General features: G+C 42.6%; 1 protein-coding gene across 3 annotated transcripts; it reads right to left on the reverse strand.

Annotated features, from left to right (window-relative positions):
* Positions 1-15,147: 15,147 nt before the first annotated feature.
* On the reverse strand, positions 15,148-25,167 carry LOC109890182 (ubiquitin carboxyl-terminal hydrolase CYLD). 3 transcript variants are annotated; one of them, XM_020482161.2, is made up of 14 exons: positions 24,969-25,167; positions 23,422-23,902; positions 22,833-22,962; positions 21,311-21,561; positions 21,017-21,188; positions 20,658-20,790; positions 20,399-20,506; positions 20,022-20,101; positions 19,843-19,909; positions 19,512-19,644; positions 18,869-18,977; positions 18,621-18,739; positions 17,438-17,642; positions 15,148-16,150 (listed from the first exon to the last, which is right to left on the reverse strand). In XM_020482161.2, the coding sequence occupies exons 2-14, from the start codon at positions 23,851-23,853 to the stop codon at positions 15,963-15,965; spliced, it is 2,127 nt and encodes a 708-aa protein (XP_020337750.1). In that variant the 5' UTR covers positions 23,854-23,902; positions 24,969-25,167; the 3' UTR covers positions 15,148-15,962. The 3 variants fall into 3 exon arrangements, with proteins under 3 accessions (XP_020337750.1, XP_020337748.1, XP_031680800.1); XM_020482159.2 differs by having other exon boundaries at positions 22,833-22,965; positions 24,969-25,154; XM_031824940.1 differs by having other exon boundaries at positions 15,148-16,174; positions 22,833-22,965; positions 24,969-25,154.
* Positions 25,168-25,974: the final 807 nt, after the last annotated feature.

Consider the following 25,974-nt stretch of genomic DNA (forward strand, 5'->3'; position numbering starts at 1 on the left):
CATTGACTACAGCTCAGCGTTTAACACCAAAGTGCCCACAAAGCTCATCACTAAGCGATGGGCACTGGGACTAAACACCTCCCTCTGCAACTGGATCCTGGACTTTCTTAAGGGACGCCCCCAGGTGGTAAGGGTAGGTAACAACACATCTGCCACACTGATTCTCAACACGGGGGCCCCTTAGGGGTGCGTGCTTAGTCCCCTCCTGTACTCCCTGTTCACCCACAACTGCATGGCCAGGCACAACTCCAACACCATCATTAAGTTTGCTGAAGACACAACAGTGGTAGCCTGATCACTGACAACAATGATACAGCCAATTGGGGGGAGGTCAGAGACCTGGCAGTGTGGTGCCAGGACAACAACCTCTCCCTCAACGTGAGCAAGACAAAACAGCTGATTGTGGACTACAGGAAAAGGAGGCCCGAACACGCCCCCATTCACATCGACGGGGCTGTAGTGGAGCGGGTCAAGAGTTTCAAGTTCCTTGGTGTCCACATCACCAACAAACTATCATGGTCCAAAAACACCAAGACAGTCGTGAAGAGAGCACAACAACACCTTATCCCACTCAGGAGAATAAAAAGACTTGTCATGGGTCCCCAGATCTTCAAAAAGTTCTACAGTTGCATCATTGAGAGCATGACCGGTTGCATCACCACCTGGTATGGCTATTGCTCGGCATCTGACCGTAAGGCGCTACAGAGGGTAATGTGTACGGCCCAGTACATCACTGGGGCCAAGCTTCCTGCCATCCAGGACCTATATACTAGGCGGTGTCAGAGGAAGGCACAAAAAATGGTCAAAGACTCCAATCACCCAAGCCATAGACTGTTCTCCTTCCTACCATACGACAAGCGGTACCCGGAGCGCCAAGTCTTCATCCAAAAGGCTCCTTAACAGCTTCTATCCCCAAGCCATAAGACTGCTGAACAATGAATCAATGGCCACCCGGACTATTTTCATTGACCATCCCCTCCCTTTGTTTTGACACTGCTACTACTCGCTGTTTATTATCTATGTATAGTCACTGTACCCCCACTTTACCTCTACCTACATGTACAAATTACCTCGACTAACCTGTACCCCCGCACATTCAGCTATTTCTTAATAAAATGTTGAAAAGACTACCATGCTGTTTGTGATCAGTATAAACATTAGAATAACACATCCATTGCAGACCAGACTTGCAAAGAATAGGCTGTCAATCAAATACCTCCGATTTTTGCACTTAAGCACCATGGAGAGCGGTACCGGTCGGTGATGTCCGGTTTTCTTTTTGGTGGTGCCATGGATAGCAACGATGACAGAATAAAAAATATATTTTGCATGCACATGACTTTGGGAATATCAGAGCTGTGTCCATGTTAACCTTGTAAACTATCCATTTATTTGAAACAAGTGTTTATTTGCTGAAATACATGCCTTTGCCCGGCTATTAAAAGGGACAGGTGCCTATTTGAGAGTTAATTGAAGTTTCATGGTAGATCAATGCATTACCTACACTACCGTTCAAAAGTTTGGGGTCACTTAGAAATGTCATTGTTTTTGAAAGAAAGCTCTTTTTTTTTTGTTCAGAAATACAGTGTAGACATTGTTAATTTTGTAAATGACTATTGTAGCTGGAAACGGCAGATTTTTTAAATGGAATATCTACATAGACATACAGAGGCCCATTATCAGCAACCATCACTCCTGTGTTCCAATAGCACATTGTGTTAGCTAATCCAAGTTGATCATTTTAAAAGGCTAATTGACAATTATAAAACCCTTTTGCAATTATGTTAGCACAGCTGAAAACTGTTGTCCTTATTAAAGAAGCAATAAAACTGATCTTCTTGAGACTAGCTGAGTATCTGGAGTGTCAGCATTTGTGGGTTCGATTACAGGCTCAAAATGGCCAGAAACAAAGACCTTTCTTCTGAAACTCGTCAGTCTATTCTTGTTATGAGAAATGAAGGCTATTCCATGCGATAAATTGCCAAGAAACTGAAGTTCACGTACAACGCTGTGTACTTCTCCCTTCACAGAACAGAGCAAACTGGCACTAACCAGAATAGAAAGAGGAATGGGAGGCATCGGTGCACAAGTGAGCAAGAGGACAAGTACATTAGAGTGTCTAGTTTGAGAAACAGACGCCTCACAAGTCCTCAACTGGCAGCTTCATTAAATCATACCCGCAAAACACCCGTCTCAACGTCAATAGTGAAGAAGCGACATCCGCGATTCTGTTTCTCAATCTAGACACTCTAATGTACTTGTCCTCTATATTTCCCCTGTTCTCAGAGTGACCAGTAGAGCATTCTGCTCTGTGTGTGGATCATTTTACACTCAGTTCAGTGTGGCTAAATGTCATTAAGAGGATTATCAAGGTTGATAATAATAACAATTATGAGGTGGGGGCTTATGTTGGTTGATGGAGGAACATGAGGTACCAGCAACTCTTCCTCTCATTAGAGAGGACATTCTTGTTCAAATCTTCAGACATGCTGTACCAAGGTGAAAATTAAAATGCTGAATGTCTTACTCTCATGTTTTAATTAATTCAGTTTCAGTGGTATGTAATTATTTAAAAAGTAACACACACACAAACATTAAGATCAAGATTGGAAGTTACCTGTCCATAGGTCATTGTACATTTGAAAGAACAATCACTTCCATATATAACTACTTTTTTTACTGTGTGAGAAGTTGAATTCTCTTGATATACATTTTCTCCACAAGAGGGCCTCAGCCCTTTCAACTTCCCTGGCCTCATCACTAGCTATGCCCATGCCAGAATTCAAGCATAACCAAGGAGCTGAGTACAGGCACTTCAAAAAGAATGTCACTTTCAAAATTACAATTATTCATAGATAAACACATTTCAATGCTTAAATCACAGCAGAATACTTTTTTTTAGGGCAAAAAAACTAAACACATTTATGAGTGTAATACCCCTTTAATAGAGCATTTTGCGAGAGAGGAATGTGATGGTCTGGTAATGTTTTGGCAGCTGCATATATCATGACAGAGTTTGCAAAACAAAAGCCCACCTGATTGATAGAAATGAACAGTGGTGGAAAAAGTACTCAATTGTCATACTTGAGTAAAAGTATCAATACCTTAATAGAAAATGACCAGTTAAAGTCGCAGTAAAACGCTACTTGATTAAAAGTATCTGGTTTTAAATGTACTTAGCTTTTACTCAAGTTTGACAATTGAGTATGTTTTCCACCACTGTAATTAAAAGTTAACACCTTCACTGTTGGAGCTCACATATTTAAATGTACACTGCAACTACACCTGCAACCCTGTGCATGTGACTAAATACATTTCTAAAATGCTATACATCAAATTCCTTATATTAAGCAAACCAGACTGCACGATTTCCTTTTATTTTTATAGACAGACAGGGGCACACTCCAACACACGGACATCATTTACAAACACAGTATTTGTGTTTAGTGAGTCCGCCAGATCAGAAGCAGTAGGGATGGCAACGCATTTGTGACGTATATGCAGGGAGTCAGGAAGCAGGTAGAGTTTAATAGTAGGAAGATAAACAAAACAGGAGTAGCGTACTGAGCGTAAATTAAACCAATACTGCCTGAAGACTGAGGCTACCGAGGGCTAAATTAAGGGGAGGTAATCAAGGAAATGATGAAGTCCTGGTGTGCATAATGATGGGGAGCAAGTGTGCGTAATGATTGTTGCCAGCTGTGCATAATGTGGGTTGCCAGGACTGTAGACCGGTGGTTAGTAGACCTGTGATGTCGAGCACTGGAGAGAGGGAACTGGAGTAGGCGTGACACTACCCCACCACGATGCACGGCTCCAGCCGCAGGATGACACCGGCCAGGAGGACGGCGTCGAGGGCGAGGAGCGGGCCGGTCTGGATGGCGGAGATGGAAATCCCGGGTCAATGTTGGGGTCCAGGATGTCGGCCGCTGGAACCCAACAGCACTCCTCCACTCCTGACGGCATAGGCAGGGGTCCCATCAATGTCCAGGGGAGGCGGAGGGGTGTCGTGAGGGAAGGCATCAGCAAGGACACCAGGAACCACCGGCCTGAGGAGGGAAACATAAAAATAGGGTGAGAGCCGGTAGTTGGTGGGGAGTTGACACACAGCTGTACACACAGATGACACACAGCTGTACATTTCAATGAAACATGGTGAAGCCCCAAAATTGCCCTCGCTAGAAGCATGTGTTTCAGACATAAAGAAGTGGATGGCAGCAAACTTTCTACTTTTAAACTCGGACTAAACAGAGATGCTTGTTCTAGGTCCCAAGAAACAAAGAGATCTTCTGTTGAATCTGACAATTCATCTTAATGGTTTTACAGTCGTGTCAAATAAAACTGTGAAGGACCTCTCTTTTGAAGAACATATCAAGACTGTTTCAAGGACAGCTTTTTTCCATTTACGTAACATTGCAAAAATCTGAAACTTTCTGTCCAAAAATGATGCAGAAAAATTAATCCATGTTTTGTCACTTCTAGGTTAGACTACTGCAATGCTCTACTTTCCGGCTACCCGGATAAAGCACTAAATAAACTTCTGTTAGTGCTAAATACAGCTGCTAGAATCCTGACTAGCACCCAAATATTTGATAATATTACTCCAGTGCTAGCCTTCCTACACTGGCTTCCTGTCAAGGCAAGGGCTGATTTCAAGGTTTTACTACTAACCTACAAAGCATTACATGGGCTTGCTCCTACCTATCTCTCTGATTTGGTCCTGCTGTACATACCTACACGTACGCTACGGTCACAAGACGCAGTGGCTTCTTCCTTGCTGGACGGCCTTTCCGGTTATGTCGATATAGGACTCGTTTTACTGTGGATATAGATACTTTTGTACCTATTTCCTCCAGCATCTTCACAAGGTCCTTTGATGTTGTTCTGGGATTGATTTGCACTTTTCGCACCAAAGTACATTCATCTCTAGGAGACAGAACGCGTCTCCTTCCTGAGCGGTATGACAGCTGCGTGATCCCATGGTGTGATCCCACCTACACGTACGCTACGGTCACAAGACGCAGGCCTCCTAATTGTCCCTAGAATTCCTAAGCAAACAGCTGGAGGCAGGGCTTTCTCCTATAGAGCTCCATTTTTATGGAATGGTCTGCCTACCCATGTGAGAGACGCAGACTCGGTCTCAACCTTTAAGTCTTTACTGAAGACTAATCTCTTCAGTGGGTCATATGATTGAGTGTAGTCTGGCCCAGGAGTGTGAAGGTGAACGGAAAGGCTCTGGAGCAACTAACCGCCCTTGCTGTCTCTGACTGGCTGGTTCCCCTCTTTCCACTGGGATTCTCTGCCTCTAACCCTATTACAGGGGCTGAGTCACTGGCCTATTAGGGCTCTTTCATACCGTCCCTAGGAGGGGTGCGTCACTTGAGTGGGTTGAGTCACTGATGTGATCTTCCTGTCTGGGTTGGCGCCCCCCCTTGGGTTGTGCCTTGGCGGAGATCTTTGTGGGCTATACTCGGCCTTGTCTCAGGATGGTAAGTTGGTGATTGAAGATATCCCTCTAGTGGTGTGGGGGCTGTGCTTTTGCAAAGTGGGTGGGGTTATATCCTTCCTGTTTGGCCCTGTCCGGGGGTGTCCTCGGATGGGGCCACAGTGTCTCCTGACCCCTCCTGTCTCAGCCTCCAGTATTTATGCTGCAGTAGTTTATGTCGGGGGGCTAGGGTCAGTTTGTTATATCTGGAGTACCTCTCCTGTCCTATTCGGTGTCCTGTGTGAATTTAAGTGTGCTCTCTCTAATTCTCTCTTTCTCTCTTTCTTTCTCTCTCTCGGAGGACCTGAGCCCTAGGACCATGCCTCAGGACTACCTGACATGATGACTCCTTGCTGTCCCCAGTCCACCTGGCCGTGCTGCTGCTCCAGTTTCAACTGTTCTGCCTTATTATTATTGGACCATGCTGGTCATTTATGAACATTTGAACATCTTGGCCGTGTTCTGTTATAATCTCCACACGGCACAGCCAGAAGAGGACTGGCCACCCCACATAGCCTGGTTCCTCTCTAGGTTTCTTCCTAGGTTTTGGCCTTTCTAGGGAGTTTTTCCTAGCCAACGTGCTTCTACACCTGCATTGCTTGCTGTTTGGGGTTTTAGGCTGGGTTCTGTACAGCACTTTGAAATATCAGCTGATGTACGAAGGGCTATATAAATCAATTTGATTTGATTTATGTACAAGAGTCAGTGCTTTGGGTCACGGTGTCTGGGATCCTGGGTGCCTCACCAGATGGTCTGGTGTGAACCACAGCAGTGGGGGAGGCCAAATGTCCCTATGGTGCAAGGGACTTTACCATTGAAGAGGCATTGAAGTTGAAGGATATCTATATCAAGGAGGGATGGTCTTACCGCCTCTGTGAAGACCATCCTTACTGGCACCAGGTCCAAGGCCAGCTTCACATCACTGGAATGGACACCTGCTTCTTCATTGTGTGGACCACAAAAGCCTCCATCACCATCTCCATCCAGCGTGACGACCTCTGACAGACCCATATTGCTCCTCCTGCCAGTACCTGTTTTCAGGGAAGCCAATGGTCCAAAATATATAGTTCATACACACACTAGGCTCCCAGAATATGTTATATTACATACAGTACCTACGCACCTACTCATTCGAGGGTTGTTCATTATTTTTACTATTTTCTACATTGTAGAATAATAGTGAAGACATCAAAACTATGAAATAACACATATGGGAATCATGTAGTCATCAAACAAGTGTTAAACAAATCCAAATATATTTTATATATGAGATTCTTCAAAGTAGCCACCCTTTGCCAAGAGTGTGCAAAGCTGTCATCAAGGCATTCTCAAAACAAGCTTCATGAGGTAGTTACCTGGAAAGCGTTTTAATAAACAGGTGTGCCATGTTAAAAGTTAATTTGAGGAATTTCTTTCCTTCTTAATGCATTTGAGCCAATCAGTTGTGTTGTGACAAGGTAGGGGTAGTATGCAGAAGACAGCCCTATTTGGTAAAAGACCAAGTCCATATTATGGGTCAGTCAATCTATAAAATTTCAAGAACTTTGAAAGTTTCTTCAAGTGCAGTCACAAAAACCATCAAGCGCTATGATGAAACTGGCTCTCATGTGTACCACCACAAGAAAGGAGGACTCAGAGTTACCTCTGCTGCAGAGGATAAGTTCATTAGAATCACTAGCCACTAGCCTAAATTGCAGCCCAAATAAATGCTTCATAGAGTTCAAAGAACAGACACATCTCAACATCAACTGTTCAGAGGAGAATGCATGAATCAGGCATTCTTGGTCGAATTGCTGCAAAGAAACCACTACTAAAGGACACCAATAAGAAGAAGAGACTTGCCTGGGCCAAGAAACACGAGCAATGGATATTAGACTGGGGGAAATCTGTCCAAATGCGAGATTATTGGTTCCAACTTCCGTGTCTTTGTGAGACGCAGAGTAGTTGAACGGATGATATCCACATCTGTGGTTCCCACCGTGAAGCATGGAGAAGGTGTGATGTTGCTTTGCTGGTGACACTGTCAGTGATTCAAGGCACACTTAACCAGCATGGCTACCACAGCATTCTGCAGTGATACACCATCCCATCTGGTTTGCGCTTAGTGGGACTATCATTTGTTTTTCAACAGGGCAATGACCCAACACACCTCAGGCAGTGTAAGGGCTATTTTACCAAGAAGGAGAGTGATGGAGTACTGCATCAGATGACCTGGCCTCCACAATCACCCAACCTCAACCCAATTGAGATGGTTTAGGATGAGTTGGACCGCAGAGTGAAGGAAAAGTAGCCAACAAGTGCTCAGCATACGTGGGAACTCCTTCAAGACTGTTAGAAATGCATTCCAGGTGAAGCTGGTTGAGAGAATGTCAAGGGTGTGCAAAGCTGTACTGAAGGCAATCAAAACTTTACTTTGGAAAATCTAAAATATATTTTGATTTGTTTAACACTTTTTAGGTTCCTACATGATTCCATATGTGTTATTTCATAGGTGTGATGTCTTCTCTATTATTCTACAATGTAGAAAATAGTACAAATAAATGAAAACCCTTGAATGAGTTTTGACTGGTACTGTACATGTTTTGCTCAAAGCAGCCATGAGCTATACAACTGTACATCTGATTCTAATTGTCTGAAAGGCACTGACATGAAGGGATGGAACATAAGGATTTTGGGCAATGGCCAGCATACCACGATTTCAACTAGCCCAGGTAACATTCATGTCCTAACAGTGGCGTGTATTCATGGATGCCAAGGGAAGCCAGGCTTCCTCAAAAACTTTACCTAGAAAAAAATAAAACAGACAAAATAATGTCTTTTGTTTCTCTGTGTTTCATAAATTTACTTCAATTCACAAGAGCCTGAATGTATCTCACCGGAGAAAGCATAGAGCGAGCGAAACAGCGCCCCTCTTTCTCTGTAGGTGTAGCCCATCTATCTGATGCTGTCTGGTCAAAAAGAGCATGGTATTGCTACCGCCCATAGCAGACATTCTTACTAATCTGCTAGAGAACCAGTTCGGATTTAAGAATAACTTTTGTATAACTAAAGCCTTTAGTGAGAGGTCTAATACTTTAATATTTAGTCATTTCTGCACTCCGAATTCATATTCATTATATAGATTGGCCCGTTTAATTTTCTGGCTTGCCATTCCAAATAAAATATTGTATTATTTTTTGCTTATATAATTAAAAAAATAAGTCGCTACATCTAGGCTAGGCCATAAGCAAAGGTAAACTGGGATATGACTAAAAAGTTAATCAGGGTGATTTTTTCCCACAAATAGACAGGTATTTTCCTTTCCACGGTAGCAAGATCTTGTCTATTTTTGCCAACTTTCTATTAAAATGTATTGTAGTGAGATGATTTCTTTCTTTCGGGATATGAATACTGAGTATGTCCACTTCACCATCAGATCAGTTTATTGGTAAACTACACGGTAATGTAAAAATATTTTTTTGTGAGCCAATGCGTAATATAGTTCACTTATCATAATTTGGTTGAAGTCCAGAGAGGTTAGAAAAAGTATCTAGATCACCTGAGGCTGTGGAGGGAACCAAGTTGTGGATTAATAAAAGAAAACATGAATCATCAGTGTACGAAGACGTTTGTTTTTAAGCCCTGGTTTTCTAGGCCCTTGATATTATTGTTGGATCTGATTTTAATAGCTAACATTTCGATGGCCATAATAAATAGATATGCCAATAGTGGACTACCTTGTTTTACTCCTCTTGACAGTGTAATACTTTCTGAGAAGTAGCCATTATTTACTATTTTAAAAGTAGCCATTATTTACTATTTTAAAAGTAGCCATTATTTACTATTTTAAAAGTAGCCATTATTTACTTTGAAAGGCTGGTCATCTCTCACATCAATACCATTATCCTAGAAACCCTAGATCCACTCCAATTTGCATACCGCCCCAACAAATCCACAGATGATGCAATCTCTATTGCACTCCACACTGCCCTTTTCCACCTGGACAAAAGGAACACCTACGTGAGAATGCTATTAACTGACTACAGCTCAGCGTTCATGACCATCGTGCCTTCAAAGCGCTTAACTAAGCTAAGGACCCTGGGACTAAACACCTCCCTCGGCAATTGGATCCTGGACTTTCTGATGGGCCATCCGCTTGTGGTAAGGGTAGGTAACAACACATCTGCCTCGCTGATCCTCAACACATGGGCCCCTCCGGGGTGCGTGCTCAGTCCCCTCCTGTACTCCCTGTTCACCCATGACTGCATGGCCAAGCATGACTCCAACACCATCATTAAGTTTGCCGACGACACGACAGTGGTAGGCCTGATCACCAACTACGATGAGACAGCCTATAGGGAGGAGGTCAGAGACCTGGCAGTGTGGTACCAGGATTTAAATCTCTCCCTCAACGTAACCAAGACAAAGGAGATGATTGTGAACAACAGGAAAAGGAGGGCCGAGCACGCCCCCATTGTCATCGACAGGGCTGTAGTGGAACAGGTTGAGAGCTTCAAGTTCCTTGGTGTCCACATCACCAACAAACTATCATGGTCCAAACACATCAAGACAGTCGTGAAGAGGGCACGATAACACCTAATCCCCCTCAGGAGACTGAATAGATTTGGCATGGGTCCTCACATCCCCAAAGTTCTACAGCTACACCATCGAGAGCACCCTGACTGGTTGCATCACCACCTGATATGGCAACTGCTCAGCCTCCAACCGCAAGGCACTACAGAGGGTAATGCGTATGGCCCAGTACATCACTGGGGCCAAGCTTCCTGCCATCCAGGACCTCTATACCAGGCAGTGTCAGAGGAAGGCCCAAAACATTTCTAAAGACTCCAGCCACCCTAGTCATAGACTGTTCTCTCTGCTACCGCAAGGGAAGTGGTACTGCAGCGCCAAGTCTAACAGATTCTACCCCAGATTTTTCAGTGTTCTATTGTTTCCAGTACTTGTCTTATATTATCTATATGATATTATCTTCAATGTTTTGTCCATATAAAAAACCTGTCTGAATAGGATGAATAATATCCGACAATCCCTTTTAAATTCTATATGCTATGCACTTTGATTTCAATTTTTCATCACAACACTGAAGTGTAAGGGGCCTCCAATTTTTTCATTGGACTGGATCTTTATATTTACCACTTGGGTCCTGTTTCAGTAATAATGAAATCAGACCTTGTTGAGTATCTACCATTTTTATAGAAATGGTTAAAACATGCTAATAACGGTCCTCTTGAGTACATTAAAAAAGGTTTGATATACCTAAACAGGTATGCCATCAAGCCCTAGAGTTATCCCAGACTTAAAGGCTTTAATTGGATCAAGAAGTTCCTCCTCTGTAATTTGGCCTTCACATGAGTCTTTATGTACATTTGTTCATTTTACATTATTAATAGGGGGAAAAATCCTTACAATTATCTTCGGTTAGTGGAGATGGAGGAGACTGAAACGAAAACATATGCTTAAAGTACTTTGCTTCCTCTTTCAAAATATTGTTTGGTGAATAATGGTTCACCTCATCTGCAACAAGTTTCAGTAAATTATTTTTGGTAGCATTTCTATTTATTGATTTAAAAAAAAAACTTTTTCTCCTCAATGTTACAGTCTTGTCTCATCGCTGCAACTCCTGTACGGACTCGGAAGAGGCAAAGGTCGAGAGCCGTGCGTCCTCCGAAACACAACCCAACCAAGCCGCACTGCTTGTTGACACAATGCCCACTTAAACCCGGAAGCCACCAGCACCAATGTTTCGGAGGAAACACCGTACACCTGCCAATCGTGTCAGCGTGCACTGCGCCCGGCCTGCCACAGGAGTCAGTAGTGCGCGCAGACACCCCTCCGGCCAAACCCTCCCCTAAAACGGACGACGCTGGGTCAATTGTGCGCCACCCCTTGAGTCTCCAGTTCACGGCCCGCTGCCACAGAGCTTGGACTCAAACTCAGAATCTTTAGTGGCACAGCTAGCACTGCGATGCAGTACTTTAGACCACTGCGCCACTCGGGAGGCCCCTTTTGGTAGCATTTCTATGTTGAAGATTTTTTAAAATTTGTTAGTGACAGTAGGCTAATGTTACCAAACTGGCTAATTGTTGCCTATGAAAGGAAGTTTGGCTAGCGAGCAAGCATTTTAGCTAGGTAGTATAGGACAACAACAACTAAAAGCGTGTGCTGTATAATAGTCATAGACCATTTTGGCAACAGGAAATATTGGAGGTTGACATTGGCGTTTCTCTACAATTAGGGTGAGTCAACATGCTTTTTCTACTAACACACACACAGAGACACACACATACACACATAGAGACAGACAGAGAAATCAGTAGCATGGACAGCCAAATTATATTTAGCTTACATTGATTGGACTAAATTGTTTTTGGAATCTATGTCACTGTCTTAGACTAAGGTACCAGAGTATATAATTAATTATTTAATTCCTTCAATGTAAAAAAGCTGAAAAACACTGACATTCAATAGAATTCCACAAGTCCTAATCATAGATCCAATTCCATAAATCTAGAGAAGGTATTCCCTAACTGGGAATGCCATCCGGGGTACGCCAAATGAAAATGTGATTAACTTTTTACATTTTTTTATAATAAAAATGTATTTTATTCACATTTTCAAACAGTCCATTTATATTTTCCAACGGGGCTATACATTTGGGTGAGTTTTTTTTCCCTCGCCTGAGTAGCCACGTTTCACTGCCAAAAATAAAACTAAACCATCTCGTGTTCAGCGAAATAACAACACAATGTCAAATACAAGTAGCCTAGTTAAATAATTAACATCCAATCACATTCACCGTTACTCTCTCACGGGAATTCCACTAACGGTCCGTATGCAGCCAAATGTAGCTGCTGCTCATTCCGTTTGCTCGAAAATTGACAAATGGTTAAAAAAGTAAGGCTCGCGTCCATAGAGACACATACCAGCTCTACTGGTAGTACTACTACTACCAGCAGTACTACACCTGCAGCTGTCGACGACACAAGTTGTTCTGCTTCCATGAGCACAACATTGATTTGGGGTTCACGTATATTGGGAGTAGTGCTTTTCCTCAGCCACAGTGTGTTATATGTGCAAAAGTTATATCTCACAACTCGATGAAACCTTCACTCTTGTGCAGACAATTAGAAACAAAACATGCCAATTTAAAAAATAAGCCACGGGAGTTTTTGGAACGAGAATTAAGCAGACTTTCGAGTAGTAAGACATGTATAACAGCAACAGATACCATTAACCTCTCTAGGGTAGGGGGCAGCATTTGGAATTTTGGATGAAAAGCGTGCCCAAATTAAAACTGCCTTATACTCAGGCCCAGAAGATAGGATTTGCATATAATTGGTAGATTTGAATAGAAAACACTCTAAAGATTCCAAAACTGTTACAATAGTGTCTGTGAGTATAACAGAACTGATTTGGCAGGTGAAAACCTGAGAAAAATCCATTCAGGAAGTAGGATTTTCCCCCTTTTTTCTATTCAATGCCATTACAGTATCCTTTGACTTAGGACTCAAATTGCAGTTCCTATGCCTTCCACTAGATGTCAATAGTCTTTAGAAATTGTTTCAGGCTTGTATTCTGAAAAATGAGGGAGTAAGAGCAGTCTGAATGAGTTTACCCTGCCGTGTCACAGAGCTTTTTCAAGTGCACAACCGAGAGAGTGCTTTTCTTGTTTGCCTTTTATATTGACAACTTTATTGTCCGGTTGAAATATTAACGATTATTTAGAAATACAGACACAGACTGTGTGTGGAAAGTTATTTAAGACTTGAGACTCTCCAATACAACCCACCCACTAAAAACAACCTGAGGCTTGAATATAAACATCGTTTGACATGTTTTTATGAACTTTACAGATACAATTTGGATTTTTCATCTGCCTGTTGTGACTGCGTTTGAGCCTGTGGATTACTGAAGAAAACGCGTGAACAAAACAGAGGTTTTTGGAAATAAAGAGAGACTTTATCGAACAAAAGGAACATTCACTGAATAAATGAATGTCTTCTGAGTGCAACCATATGAAGATCATCAAAGGTAAGTGATTCATTTTATCTCTATTTCTGACTTGTGTAACTCTTCTACTTGGCTGGTTACTGTTTGTAATGATTTGTCTGCTGGGCGATGTTCTCAAATAATCGTAAGGTATGCTTTTGCCTTAAAGCATTTTTTAAATCTGACACCGTGGTTGGATTCACAAGAAGTTCATCTTTAAACCTATGTAAAATAGTTGTATCTTTTCTGAATTTTTATTTCTGTATTTGAATTTGGCGCTCTGCAATCTCACTGGATGTTGGCCAGGTGGGAAGCATACCCTAGAGAGGTTAAGAAGAAGGCGCTAGAAGCGTCTTATATGGTGAGCTACCGAGTGGCTAGGACAGCTGCCGCAGATATGGCTGGGACAATGCTGGGGGAAAAGGCCAAAAAAGCTATACAGACAATTACTTCATCAATCAACATTGTTTCACGACACATCATGGACATGGCAGGAGATGTTTTCAAACAATTACTACTTTGCATACAAGCCAGTGAATTCTATGCATTACAGCTGAATGAGTCAACAGACATGGCGGGCCTGGCACAGCTCCTGGTATTTGTCCGTGACATTTATGGGGGGTCAATTACAGAAGACATCCTCTTCTGCAAACCACTGGAAACCAGGACAACAGGAGGTTATATTTGTAAAGTACTGGACAGCTTTGTGACATCAAATGGACTTTGGGGGTCAAGATGTGTTGGTATTTTGTACTGATGGCGCAAAAGCCATGACAGGGAGACATAGTGGAGTGGTAACGCGCATGCAAGCAGTTGCTCCCGACGCCACTTGGGTACACTGCAGCAATCACCGAGCCAAAGGAATGCCTGGCAGCTTGAAAGACGTTTTGGACACTACAGTGAAAATGGTTAACTTTGTTAAAGCAAGGCCCCTGAACTCTCGTGTATTTTCTGCACTATGCAATGATATGGACAGCGACCATGTAACGCTTTTACAACATACAGAAATGCTGTGGTTATCAAGGGGCAAAGTATTAACATGTTTTTTGGAATTGAGAGATGAGCTTAAAGTTTTCTTTACTGACCATAATTTTCACTTGTCTGACCGCTTGCATGATGTCGAGTTTCTCTCACGACTGGCCCATCTCGCCTGAATGATCTGAATCTAGGATTACAGGGACTCTCCTCAACTATATTCAATTTGCGGGACAAAATTGAGGCTATGATTAAGAAGTTGGAGCTCTTCTATGTCTGCATTAACAAGGACAACACACAGGTCTTTCCTTCATCGTATGATTTTTGTTGTGTGGAAATGAACTCAAGCTTACGGACAAAGTAAAATGTGATATAGCAAAGCACCGGAGTTGGGTGCGCAATTATGCAGGTACTTTCCCAAAACGGATGACACAAGCAACTGGATTCGTCATCCCTTTCATGCCTCCAGTCCACTTACCGATATCTGAACAAGAGGGTCTCATCGAAATTGCAACAAGCGGTTATGTGAAAATTTAATTTAATCAGAAGCCACTGCCAGATTTCTGGATTGGGCTGCGCTGAGTATCCTGCCTTAGCAAATCGCACTGTTAAGACACTGATGCTCTTTGCAACCACGTACCTATGTGAGAGTGGATTCTCGGCCCTCACTAGCATGAAAAAGAAATACAGACACAGACTGTGTATGGAAAGTTATTTAAGACTTGAGACTCTCTCCAATACAACCCACCATTGCATTGTTATGTGCATCCTTTCAAGCACACCCTTCTCATTAACCTGTGGTAAGTTATTCACAATTTTCGATGAACAAATCAAGTTTTATATTTAAGATGGATAAATAAAGTGCAAAATGATTTATTATTATTTGTGCCCTGGTCCTATAAGAGCTCTTTGTCACTTCCCATGAGCCGGGTTGTGTCACAAACTCACACTCATTCTTATGTTTAAATAATGTATTGTATAGTGTGTGTGGCAGGCTTACAATGATGGCAACAAAAAAAAAACATTTGAGAGTGTGCTGACCCTGGTGCTAGAGGGGGTACGCAGTTAGAGGTTGAATGTTTGAAGGGGTATGGAATATAAAAAGTTTGGGAACCACTGATCTAGAGTATACAATACTGTATGTTTACATAACATTGGCAGCAATAAAACATTGCCAAAATACAAGCAGTGAGTGGGAAATGGTTGGTGTAGGCAATGAGGGGGGAAAAAAATAATATAGTTAACTTGCCCTTCCTAACCCCAACCTCATCAATCAATCTTTATTGAAACAAAGGTGAAGTACCTCTACATTGACAAAGAAAAAGATTTGAGAAGACCTTGGTGAATATTTCTGTTTTCATAAAAGCCTATAAAGTTCAAGGTCTTCAGCTAATCATCAGTTTTATTTCTGTGAAAATGAATTGACGCCATGGCGACTCTGAAACCAGGGTTATTGTAGCATTGTTGTGAGAATGCTGTGTTCTCCCCAGTACATCTCAGCCTTGTGCTGACTTTATCTGTAGAGTGCCATGGAGGCACTCTGATACAAACACATGTAGGAGTCACTCAGCAGCCTGCGGACAGGCTCTCCAGCCTGGGAGGGGTCAGCCCGCGCTAGCTCCTCCTCTGACTGAGACAGGAAGTCACCCACCTCAGGACAAGCCCTGATCTCTGGAATGTTGTAGCCACTCTGGTCATCACCTGAGGGGACTGAAGATTAGGGATCTGACAAGTGAAAGACAGATAAGACTAGACATTTACGTCAGGTTGCAGTGTTCTCTACATCAGGTTCAAAGACAAAGTAAGTCACTGGGTATCTAGTGACAAGTAAGACAAATAAATAACTTTACAAGGCAAGGAACAGTCTGCAATTGAACAGAAGTATTATTTGTTCCGCACCTCAGAAGAAATAGATTTAGCGGTCTGTTCTTCCTTTTAGAATAATGTTGTACCAACCCGACATCCACTCAATAGGTTTTGAAATAAACTTTTGATGGCAACAGACAAGATTCTTAGACAAAGATACAAAAGTATGTGGACACCCCTTCAAATGAGTGGATTCGACTATTTCAGCTACACCCGTTGTTGACAGGTGTATAAAATCGAGCACACAGCCATGCAATCTCCATAGACAAATATTTTCAGTAGAATGGCTGTACTGAAGAGCTAAGGGACTTTCAACGTGGGACCGTCATAGGAACTGCTCATCGGGTGCTTCATGAAATGGATTTCCATGGCCGAGCAGCCGCACACAAGCCTAACATCCCCACGCTTGATGCCAAGCATCGGCTGGAGTGGTGTAAAGCTCTCTGCCATTAGACTCTGGAGCAGTGGAAATGCGTTCTCTGAATTGATGAATCACGCTTCGCCATCTGGCAGTCTGACAGACAAATATGTATTTGGCAGATGCCAGGAGAACGCTACCTGCCCAAATGCATAGTGCCAACTGTAAAGTTTGGTGGAGGAGGAATAATGGTCTGGGGCTGTTTTTCATGGTTCGGGCTGGCCCCCTTAGTTACCGTGAAGGGAAATCTTAACGCTACAGCATTTAATGACATTCTAGACGATTCTGTGCTTCCAACTTTGTGGCAACAGTTTGGGGAAGGCCTTTTCCTGTTTCAGCATAACAATCCCCCCGTGCAGACAGCGAGGTCCATACATAACTTATTTGTTGATCTGTGTGGAAGAACTTGACTGGCCTGCACAGAGCCCTGACCTCAACTCCATCGAACACCTTTGTGATGAATTGGAACGTTGACTGTGAGCCAGGCCTAATCGCCCTCCTGTGGCTGAATGGAAGCAAGTCCCCGCAGCAATGTTCCAACATCTAGTGGAAAGCCTTCTCAGAGGAGTGGAGGCTGTTATACCAGCAAAGGGGGGACCAACTCCATATTGATGCCCATGATTTTGGAATGAGATGTTCGAAGAGCAGGTGTCCACATACTTTTGGTAATACATTGTAACTGTGTTCTTTGAGGTTAATCTCACCACATCTGTCTGCCATGCTGTCGAAGAAGAGCCAGGAGCGAGGGCCAGGGCCATACTTTACAAAGGACACATAGTGGCTGGTGTGGATACAGAGCACAGCGAACAACTGCATTTTGTGCCTGGGTACAGGGGCATCTGCTGGCACCTCTGCTGGCACTGCCAGGGCTTTAGGGCAGTGGCTCTGCCGAGAGGGATGAATGTGCACCTGTCACAAAGGGAGAAGTGGAGATGGAGGATTGGGAAGAGGGAAAGTAGAAAGGGAGATTCAGTTAGATAAACGAGACTAAATCAATATACTTGCAGGTAGAAAAGCTGTAGCTCAGTCATGCTGCTTATCTGTGTAGAGTGGGGTCTGAAATGATTGACACCCTTGATAAAGATGAGCAAAAATGACTGCATTAAAAAAATATTTCAAATACTGAGTTATATTGTATGCTAAAAATAGCCAAATAGCCCCATAATGTCAAATATCCACCACCGTATTTTACAGTAGGTGTGGGGTTATTTTCTGATTATGCATTCTCATTTCGATGCTGAACCCACCACTGGTGTACGTGGCCAAAGAGCTCTAATTTCATGTCATCTGACCATAGCACCGGTTACAATCCAAGTGCCAATGCCGTTTAGCAAACTCCTGGAGTTTACATTTGTTGGATGACATGAAAGTAAAGCTCTTAGGCCACACACACCAGTGGTGGGTTCAGCATCGAAATGAGAATGCATGAGCAGAAAAGAACCTCGTACATACTGTAAAATATGGTGGTGGATCTTTGATGTTATGGGGCTATTTTGTTTCCACTGGTCCTGGGGCCCTTGTTTAGGGCAGTCCGTAAGCGCAGATTAAGGATATCAAGGATCTGTAAAGATTTTATATGGAGGAAGGGTCTAAGATCCCTCCCAATGTGTTCTCCAACTCATAAAACATTCTAGAAAAAGGCTCAATGCTGTTATCCTCGCAAGGTATGGAAAACAGGGGTGTCAATCATTTTGACCCCTACATTTTTTGAGAGAAAAAAGTATTACTTGTTAAACAACATTTCTCTGAGCAATTGTATCTGTATAAAATAATATAATTTCATTTTTTTCTCTCCATACAATATAGCTCAGTATTTATTTATATTATACAGCCATTTTTGCTCATCTTTATCAAGGGGTGGCAGTACTTTCTGACCCTACTGTATACCTGTGTCTTGCAGGTAGTGCAATACTGTTTGATTCTTCCTGGCTGGAGCTTGCGGTCTTGTAGGCACTGGGGGCACTCGTACTCTGCCAAACGCCCACAGAGGAAGCATTCTCGGGGGGCTGATGGGAGAAGAAGGTGGAAAGGTGTCACTCAACCTGAAGACAGTTTAGCGAGTTACTGCATGGCCTTACTTTTATTCATAGGTATACGTGGCAGATGTGTGATTATGCGATTGTGCTGAAACTCACAGTTGTATAGAAGATCTGTGATGTCAAATTCTGTTGAGGGGATAATGTAGGGGAACATCTTGTACTTCTTCCCAAACCTTGGCATGTGGACCATGAGGCAGGATGGGATCTGAGGGACATATTAGAGACATTAAAGGTCCAATGGAGCCTTTTGTATCTGAATATCAAATAATTTCTGGGTAACAAATAAGTACTCTGCCTTACTGTGATTGTTTTCAATTAAAATTGTTAAGAGCAATTCCTCAAGCAATAATTTTGCTAGGACTATCTGGGGGTGGATTGAGTGGGGAGGGGAAAACAGAAAACGAGTTGTTATTGGTAGAGAGGTTTGGAACTCTATTTCCTATTGGTCTATTAAGTCAATTTACTAAGATAAAACTCCATCCCATCAAAACAGGCAGAATTTTCAGGCAGTCATCTCAAACAGCTCTTACACTGAAAGGGCATTATCATAATTTTGACAATTTCACAGTATCATTCCAACTTCATAGTGTGGAAATATATATAAAACACAGGAAAATCATGTTTTTGACAGCACAAGGCCTAAATATTAAAACAAAGTGATTGCCTTCTAAACAAAGAAGGCTGACTACAAGGCCTTGTAAATATTGCTCCTTAGATAACCTTGCCCAGTATCACCCACCTCCTCAAACTTGAGGCCACAAGACAGCAAGGAGATATCCAGGAGTTGCTGGACAGTGGGAGTCTGTGTCACCTGCTCCTTATCCAGAATAATCTGGAATGTGTAGGCATCCTGAGATGTGTCGTCATTCGACCTGAGGCCCAGAGAACAATCAAGCTAAGCAACTCAGTCATGGCAGTGTCAAATAAGGTCTAACAGACACTCAGAATCCCAGAGAATGGAGATAAAAAGTGTGAGGAAGCAAGGAGAAACAAGTGGCCTACAGCATAACATGCAAGGAAGAGAACATATATTGTTCAGGTCAACCAGAGAAAGGTGAACTGGTTCAAACCTGAGTTTAAGCAATGACTTCATGCAAAGCACCCGCTGTAGAAGGATTGTGATGAACTCTTCAGGGTCTGCATGGAGGCAGGATAACACCAATTAGGTGAATTTAGAGACACTGCAGCCATTTTAAAAATCCTAATTCAGACCCATAGAATCAGCACTCTGAGAAGTGTGTGTGCGTACCTTTCTCTTCTGTTACAAAGGTGTCACACCCGAGCTGCTTGCGGAAGTTCATTACGCTCTCAGCAGGCACAAAACCTTGTCTGTGGATAACACACACACTATTGTCACTCTTGGTGGCTACACACAAAAATGCACACTTTCACATAATACAAACACACAGAGATGCACATTCATATGAAGTGCATATACCTGAACATACACTACCAATGTGACAGAGTAATATCAGACATGCATTACAACCACAAAAAGGCTATTGTGTTTCAGTCTAGGTTGAATTACAATGTCATAACGCCCTTATTTGAAGACCAGCTGATAATACAGGCCTGCATGAGGATCAAGAGGATCTAGAAAACTGCAAGCACAGACAATGTTTATACCTGCGCAAACGGTTGACAATGTCTTTCTTCAGAGAGCGAGATATGCTCTTTTCTGTGTCATCTGGTTTGTGGCAAACACTGTCCAGGGTCATAGATGAGCAGAACAGACTGTGGAGAGAAGTAGTCCTTTACTACAATAAACTGGACTCAATGAAAAACATGCCCAATAAATAGAGTCACATTTTCATACAATTATGAGAGTTAGGAACAGTGACCTACAGAAAAACCATTTGACCAGAGGGGATTGAGTTAAGTTTACCTGAAGAGAGTGGCGTCGAGGTAGCAGGAGTTATAGTGCCCCTGGATCCCCTTCATCTTGCCCACGAGCAAAGACAGGGCTTCCGACTCAGGGATAGGAGGGACATTCTCATCTGTTTCCTCCAATGGAATGACTTATACAAACCATACAAAAAATATCATGAAGTACTACTTATAATAGAAATACAACTGGTACATGTTTTATATCTGCTGTTGGTTGGTGTTTGATTCAATGTGTGTTTGGGTTAGGGTGGGAGCTGCAAACTAATGCTTATTAGGTCATGGCATTGTAATAATAGCCTATCTACACTGTTTATGTGTGTGTTAGTGGGATTAGGACCTATATAATTGGTGTCTAACCTGGGGGGATATCTGTTGCTTTGAGGGTCTCCTTTTCAGAGGGGGGACAGCATAAGAACCTTCCATCTGGACTGCACTTTGTGAGGGGCACAAACAAGGCCCTGCCCCCTTTACAAGTGAAATACTGCTGGCCTCCATACGTCCCATCTGAGCAATTATTCACCTCATAATCCTGATGGCAAAACCACAAAAGAGTTGCTGAGGAATCAAAACTGATTGAGATATTTACATCTCAGGGGAGAATAAGAGGCCAGCTCAAGAACATTGCTTACACAGTTCACATCTTACACTCACCAGCTCAATTCCGGCCCAGTCATTTTTATTTTCTGAAAGGACGCCCATCCAACGGATCACCCCGTATACAGTTATCCCAGTGTTGGATGTTACCTCCACCATGGATCCCACCTCAAAAGGGTGGTGTGACGGGCTTTGGGTTGGGGTTTGGGTGACATTCTGGTCTAAATGGTTTATATCTCTCACTTGTCGTCCACGAGATCCCATATTAGACATGGAGTTGATAGGTGGCACCGCCTTTCTGTTTAGACCTGGGGGAGAAGAAGTTGAAGAGGGGTAAAAATTACACATCACATGGTTTCTCTCCTTGTCATGAGACTGACCTGTGGTAAACATGTCTGTTTATCTCCACGAGGTATGCAGAGAGCTCAGAGCATGTGATGGCGCTCTGCTGCTACATTCCAGAGCACCTCGGCCAGTTTTACCAGTTCTGTATAAGAACTGCTCTATGCCCCACTGTCTAGCCACAGGTGCTGCTCATTGCCATTCAATATTTCTAAGGGGGAGGGAGGGTGGGATCTTTTGCGTGTAGGGGCACCAATTCACAGCAAGTCCTACAGATTAACTTTGAAAGTGATGATAACCATTCAAAGAATTCTGTCTTCTTACATTTTAGTCATTTAGCAGGCGCTCTTATCCAGAGCAACTTATATTTTCATTCTTCTTTGTACTGGCCCCCGGTGGGAATCAAACCAACAACCCTGGAGTTTCAAGTGCCATGCTTTACAAACTGAGCCACATGGGTCTTTGCAAAGCATGTTTAACATGAGACCAAGCCACAGGATTCTGAAAGCTGATATTATTTTCCTGGTACCATTGCTCTGCTTTCTTTCAAGAAAATATTTACAGTATGTAGGCCAGGGATGGGCAACTTTGGCTTGTGGGTCTACATACCCCCACCTTGCGAGCAAAACATTTTAGCAGCCCCCCTCGTGACAGCAAAGAGAAACATTTTAAGATTTAAAGTTAATTTCCTGCAATTCTACACATTTTGCCATGGGGCTGAGAGAAAACTGTGCAGTTTTACAGCAAATTTCCTGGAATTCTACACATTTTGCTATAGGGTGGAGGCAAATGTTTGCCATTTTTAATATGATAACTGATGATCAATGGGCCCCACCACAGTTGGTAATTCGACCATGCTTACTACAAGTTTAGATAGCTGTTCGCTAGACTAATTTACCAATCTAAAATAAATGAGCTGACATGGACTAATTGAGTGACTGCTGATGCACAACCACATTTCAAAACTGTACCTTGTGTATTTTACTATTCTAACTCTCAACAGTAAGTTGAGAACCTGACTGAGTCCCCCCCCTCCCCAAAATAAATTGGCCGACGGTCCTACAAGAGGGGGGCTGCCAGTTGCATCCCTGATGTAGGCTAGTGGGTTGTATAACTAGAAAAACCAGGTAAATGTGTCATATTTGGTAAACAAATACATGTAGGCCTATGTGCTTGCATACTAATCCATGAGAATACATGGGCATTGAACACCAGAAGGTAAACATACAGTACTAACCCTCTGAATAACTGTCTTTCCAGCGAGGGCCAATGCCTACAGAGTATGCTGGGACAACCTGGACAATGTCTGCTGCACTAAACAGGGGGAGATGAGCTGGCTTCTTAGGGGACACTGTTTGATCAGAGTCCTGCTGAAATGGAAAGGAAACAGGACAATTACGCTAAATCAGTAAATCAAGTACACTCAATCCCATACAGTAGCTGTGCTGAGAATTTTTACTGGCGAGCTGGAAATACAACAAACTGCTTTCGAGCAACTGCCAATTGCTCAGATAATGTTATCAAGTTTCAGATGTTACGTAAAAGTTAGGTGCTGTAACTAATCAGATAACATTTTGGATCTTCCCCTGAGAGGAACATTCTTGTCTCCTGCTGTCACTCATGTACTGTAAATCAATGAGAGGTTCAGGTGTACTTGACAGTTACAACTCACAGTGTCTGCCATACTGTGACATCAATAGGCTAAAAGGTTTCTCTTATTGATGAGAGGATCAAACAGACAGTTGAAATTCCTGATTATATGCTTATACTTTGGACAAAATGCTGGAATCCATTCCCTACCATATTTGTAGAAGTTGCATACTTACCACAAACTCAACCTCAAAGCCCAGCATCAGCAGGTCCCCTTGGTTCTCCTTCTTACCGATCAGCATCAGGTTCCGAACCAGGCCTGGCTGGTGACCTTTCTTGTGCTTAACCACTACCAAGTCATCCTGAGACAGTACACAGATGGCTGAAAAGAGCTGGGGGTTACACAGGAGCTCCAGGCGTTTGCTGGAGGGGGACACGAAGAGCAGCAGCTGGGCCTGGTGTCGGGTGAGGGGGTACGTGTCCTCCCTCTTCACCATGTCCCCGCTCTTAGGATTCCCACTGCTGCCACCTCCGTACAACAGTCCCATCAGCTCTCCCTTATGCATCACTGCTTCCACACGGCCGATGCATCCTCTGGAGAAGCCTTTTCTCACCTTCCCCCGTGTCACTATGAAGAACTTTTCCTTCCCATCTCCTTTAAATTCCATTCCTCTTCTAAAGTGAACAATGGTCCTTGTTGTGTGACTAGCAGGCACCCTGTCAGGGAAAGAAGTAAAGAAGGTATTATTCTATCCTTGTGATTATTCACTTGTATTATGAGAATGTGAGGTCACAGTCATTCCATTGTGCTGTCACACTCAAAGCATGGCTTTAAAGGTTCTAATGTATAAATAAGTGACAGATAGGTAGTGGCAGAGGCATATCTCTGGGTAGAGGTGCACACAGATTTTGAAATCAATTCATTTTAGGATGTTTGTGTTGTCTTGTGAAACCACCCTAAAACATGGAATCATTAAAAAAAAACGTTGGGATATTTTTTATGCAGTTTTTAACGATAATTCAATATCCAGCTCAGTGATATCACCATAGTTTTGGGATATAGAATACTGGAATGGACCTTCTTATAATGGGATAAAAGGTAAACCATTTTGGTCAACCATGGTCTGCCAGTACCGGCGCCGCAAAAAGTCAAGTAAACACTTTTCTGTGGATAACCTATCTCCACCTCCTACCTCATGTACAACCGGTAAAGTATTTGTAAATATAATTGTCTTTTTTTAGGTCCGACTTCGGTCAGACTGCTAACGTTAAACATTTCATTCAAGAGTTACCCTGACTATCTGCATTGACCCTATCTTGCACTGACTCTATACACACACAATATACAGACTCCACTGACACACACACACACTATATATTTTTATTCATATTGTTATCTATGCTGATGCCTGGTTACTTGACCCTGCCTCAATCACCTCGTACCAACTGGTACTCCATAGCTATATTTTTGTGAATTTTATTACTCGTGTTACTATTTAATTTTGTGTTATTATATTTTAACTGTGCATCGTTGGGAAGGGCTCATGACAAGCATTTCACGGTAACGTCTACACCCGTTGTATTCGGCGCATGTGACAAATACAACTTTTTAAAAAATAAGATTTGTATCTGTCTGGAACCAAAATCACATAGCAACTGGCAACAATATCTCTCACAATTGTATAGTATTACACTGTCCACAGTCTAGTGTAAACCAATATCGAGTCGCCTACAGTAGTTGCATACGAAATTACTCCATTTAAATTGAGTCAATCTTACCGACCGTTTATACAAGTATCTGAAGAGTAGTTACTCCAAAGTACTACACATTCTTCAGATGACTGGAAGGTACAACTGAATCCTCGGTGACTGTAGCTCAGAATAAGGAAGTATTCCAACGTAGATAGCCTAACTGGTATACTGTAGCACTGTGACCGAACACGCCCATTTCATACTGTCCTCTCCTCTCTGAAAGTGACACTTCAGAATGAAGATTGCGATTGTTCTTCAAGAGAATTGTGACAGAGAAAGGGAATAGTAAACTTGTCGTCCACCATGAATGATTCAGCGCCCCCCTCTGCCCAATTGAGACATCGCATGTGACTAACACATTTCAATTTGTACAGTGTTTTGTATTTATTAGGGATCCACATTCGCTGCTGCCAAGGCAGCAACTACTCTTCCTTTGGTCCAAACACATTAAGGCACTTATATTACATATAAAACTAAAGATAAAACAGTGCATCATATAACATTATTACACCACAACATATTTACAATACAAAAGGTATAGAAAGGTATGTTTTATCTTTTGCTTTATATGTAATGTAACACTATTACAATGTACATGTGTGTAGAGTGAGTGTGCTAGCGCTTGTATGCGTGTGTCTGTACATGTGTGTGTCCCTTCACAGTCCCTGCTGTTCCATACAGTGTATTAAAAAAATACAAATAAAAAATTGCTTGCGTCAGTTACCTGATGTGTAATAGAGTTCCATGTAGTCATGGCTCTATGTAGTACTGTGCGCCTCCCATAGGCTGTTCTGGACTTGGGGATTGTGAAGAGACCTCTGATGGCATGTCTTGTGGGGTATGAATGGGTGTCTGAGCTGTGTGCTAGCAGTTTAAACAGAAAGCTCGGGTACATTCAGCTTGTCAACCCTTCTTACAAAAAGCAAGTAGTGGTGAAGTCAATCTCTCTTCCACTTTGAGCCATGAGAGATTGACATTGTTAGCTCCCCGTGTACTTTCAAGGGCCGGCCGTGCTGCCCTGTTCTGAGCCAATTGTC

Source organism: Oncorhynchus kisutch, linkage group LG5 (genome assembly GCF_002021735.2).
Source record: "Oncorhynchus kisutch isolate 150728-3 linkage group LG5, Okis_V2, whole genome shotgun sequence".
NCBI classification, from domain to species: Eukaryota; Metazoa; Chordata; class Actinopteri; order Salmoniformes; family Salmonidae; genus Oncorhynchus; species Oncorhynchus kisutch.

Excerpts from the sequence above, each read along its gene's own strand:
- LOC109890182 (XM_020482159.2), bottom strand. The coding sequence starts at position 23,853 with ATGGAATTTAAAGGAGATGGGAAGGAAAAGTTCTTCATAGTGACACGG. Across the intron at positions 20,507-20,657 it reads CTCGACGCCACTCTCTTCAG|TCTGTTCTGCTCATCTATGA; the intron begins GTAAACTTAACT and ends TTCTCTCCACAG. Across the intron at positions 17,643-18,620 it reads GCACTACCTGCAAGACACAG|GTGCACATTCATCCCTCTCG; the intron begins GTATACAGTAGG and ends CCTTTGTGACAG.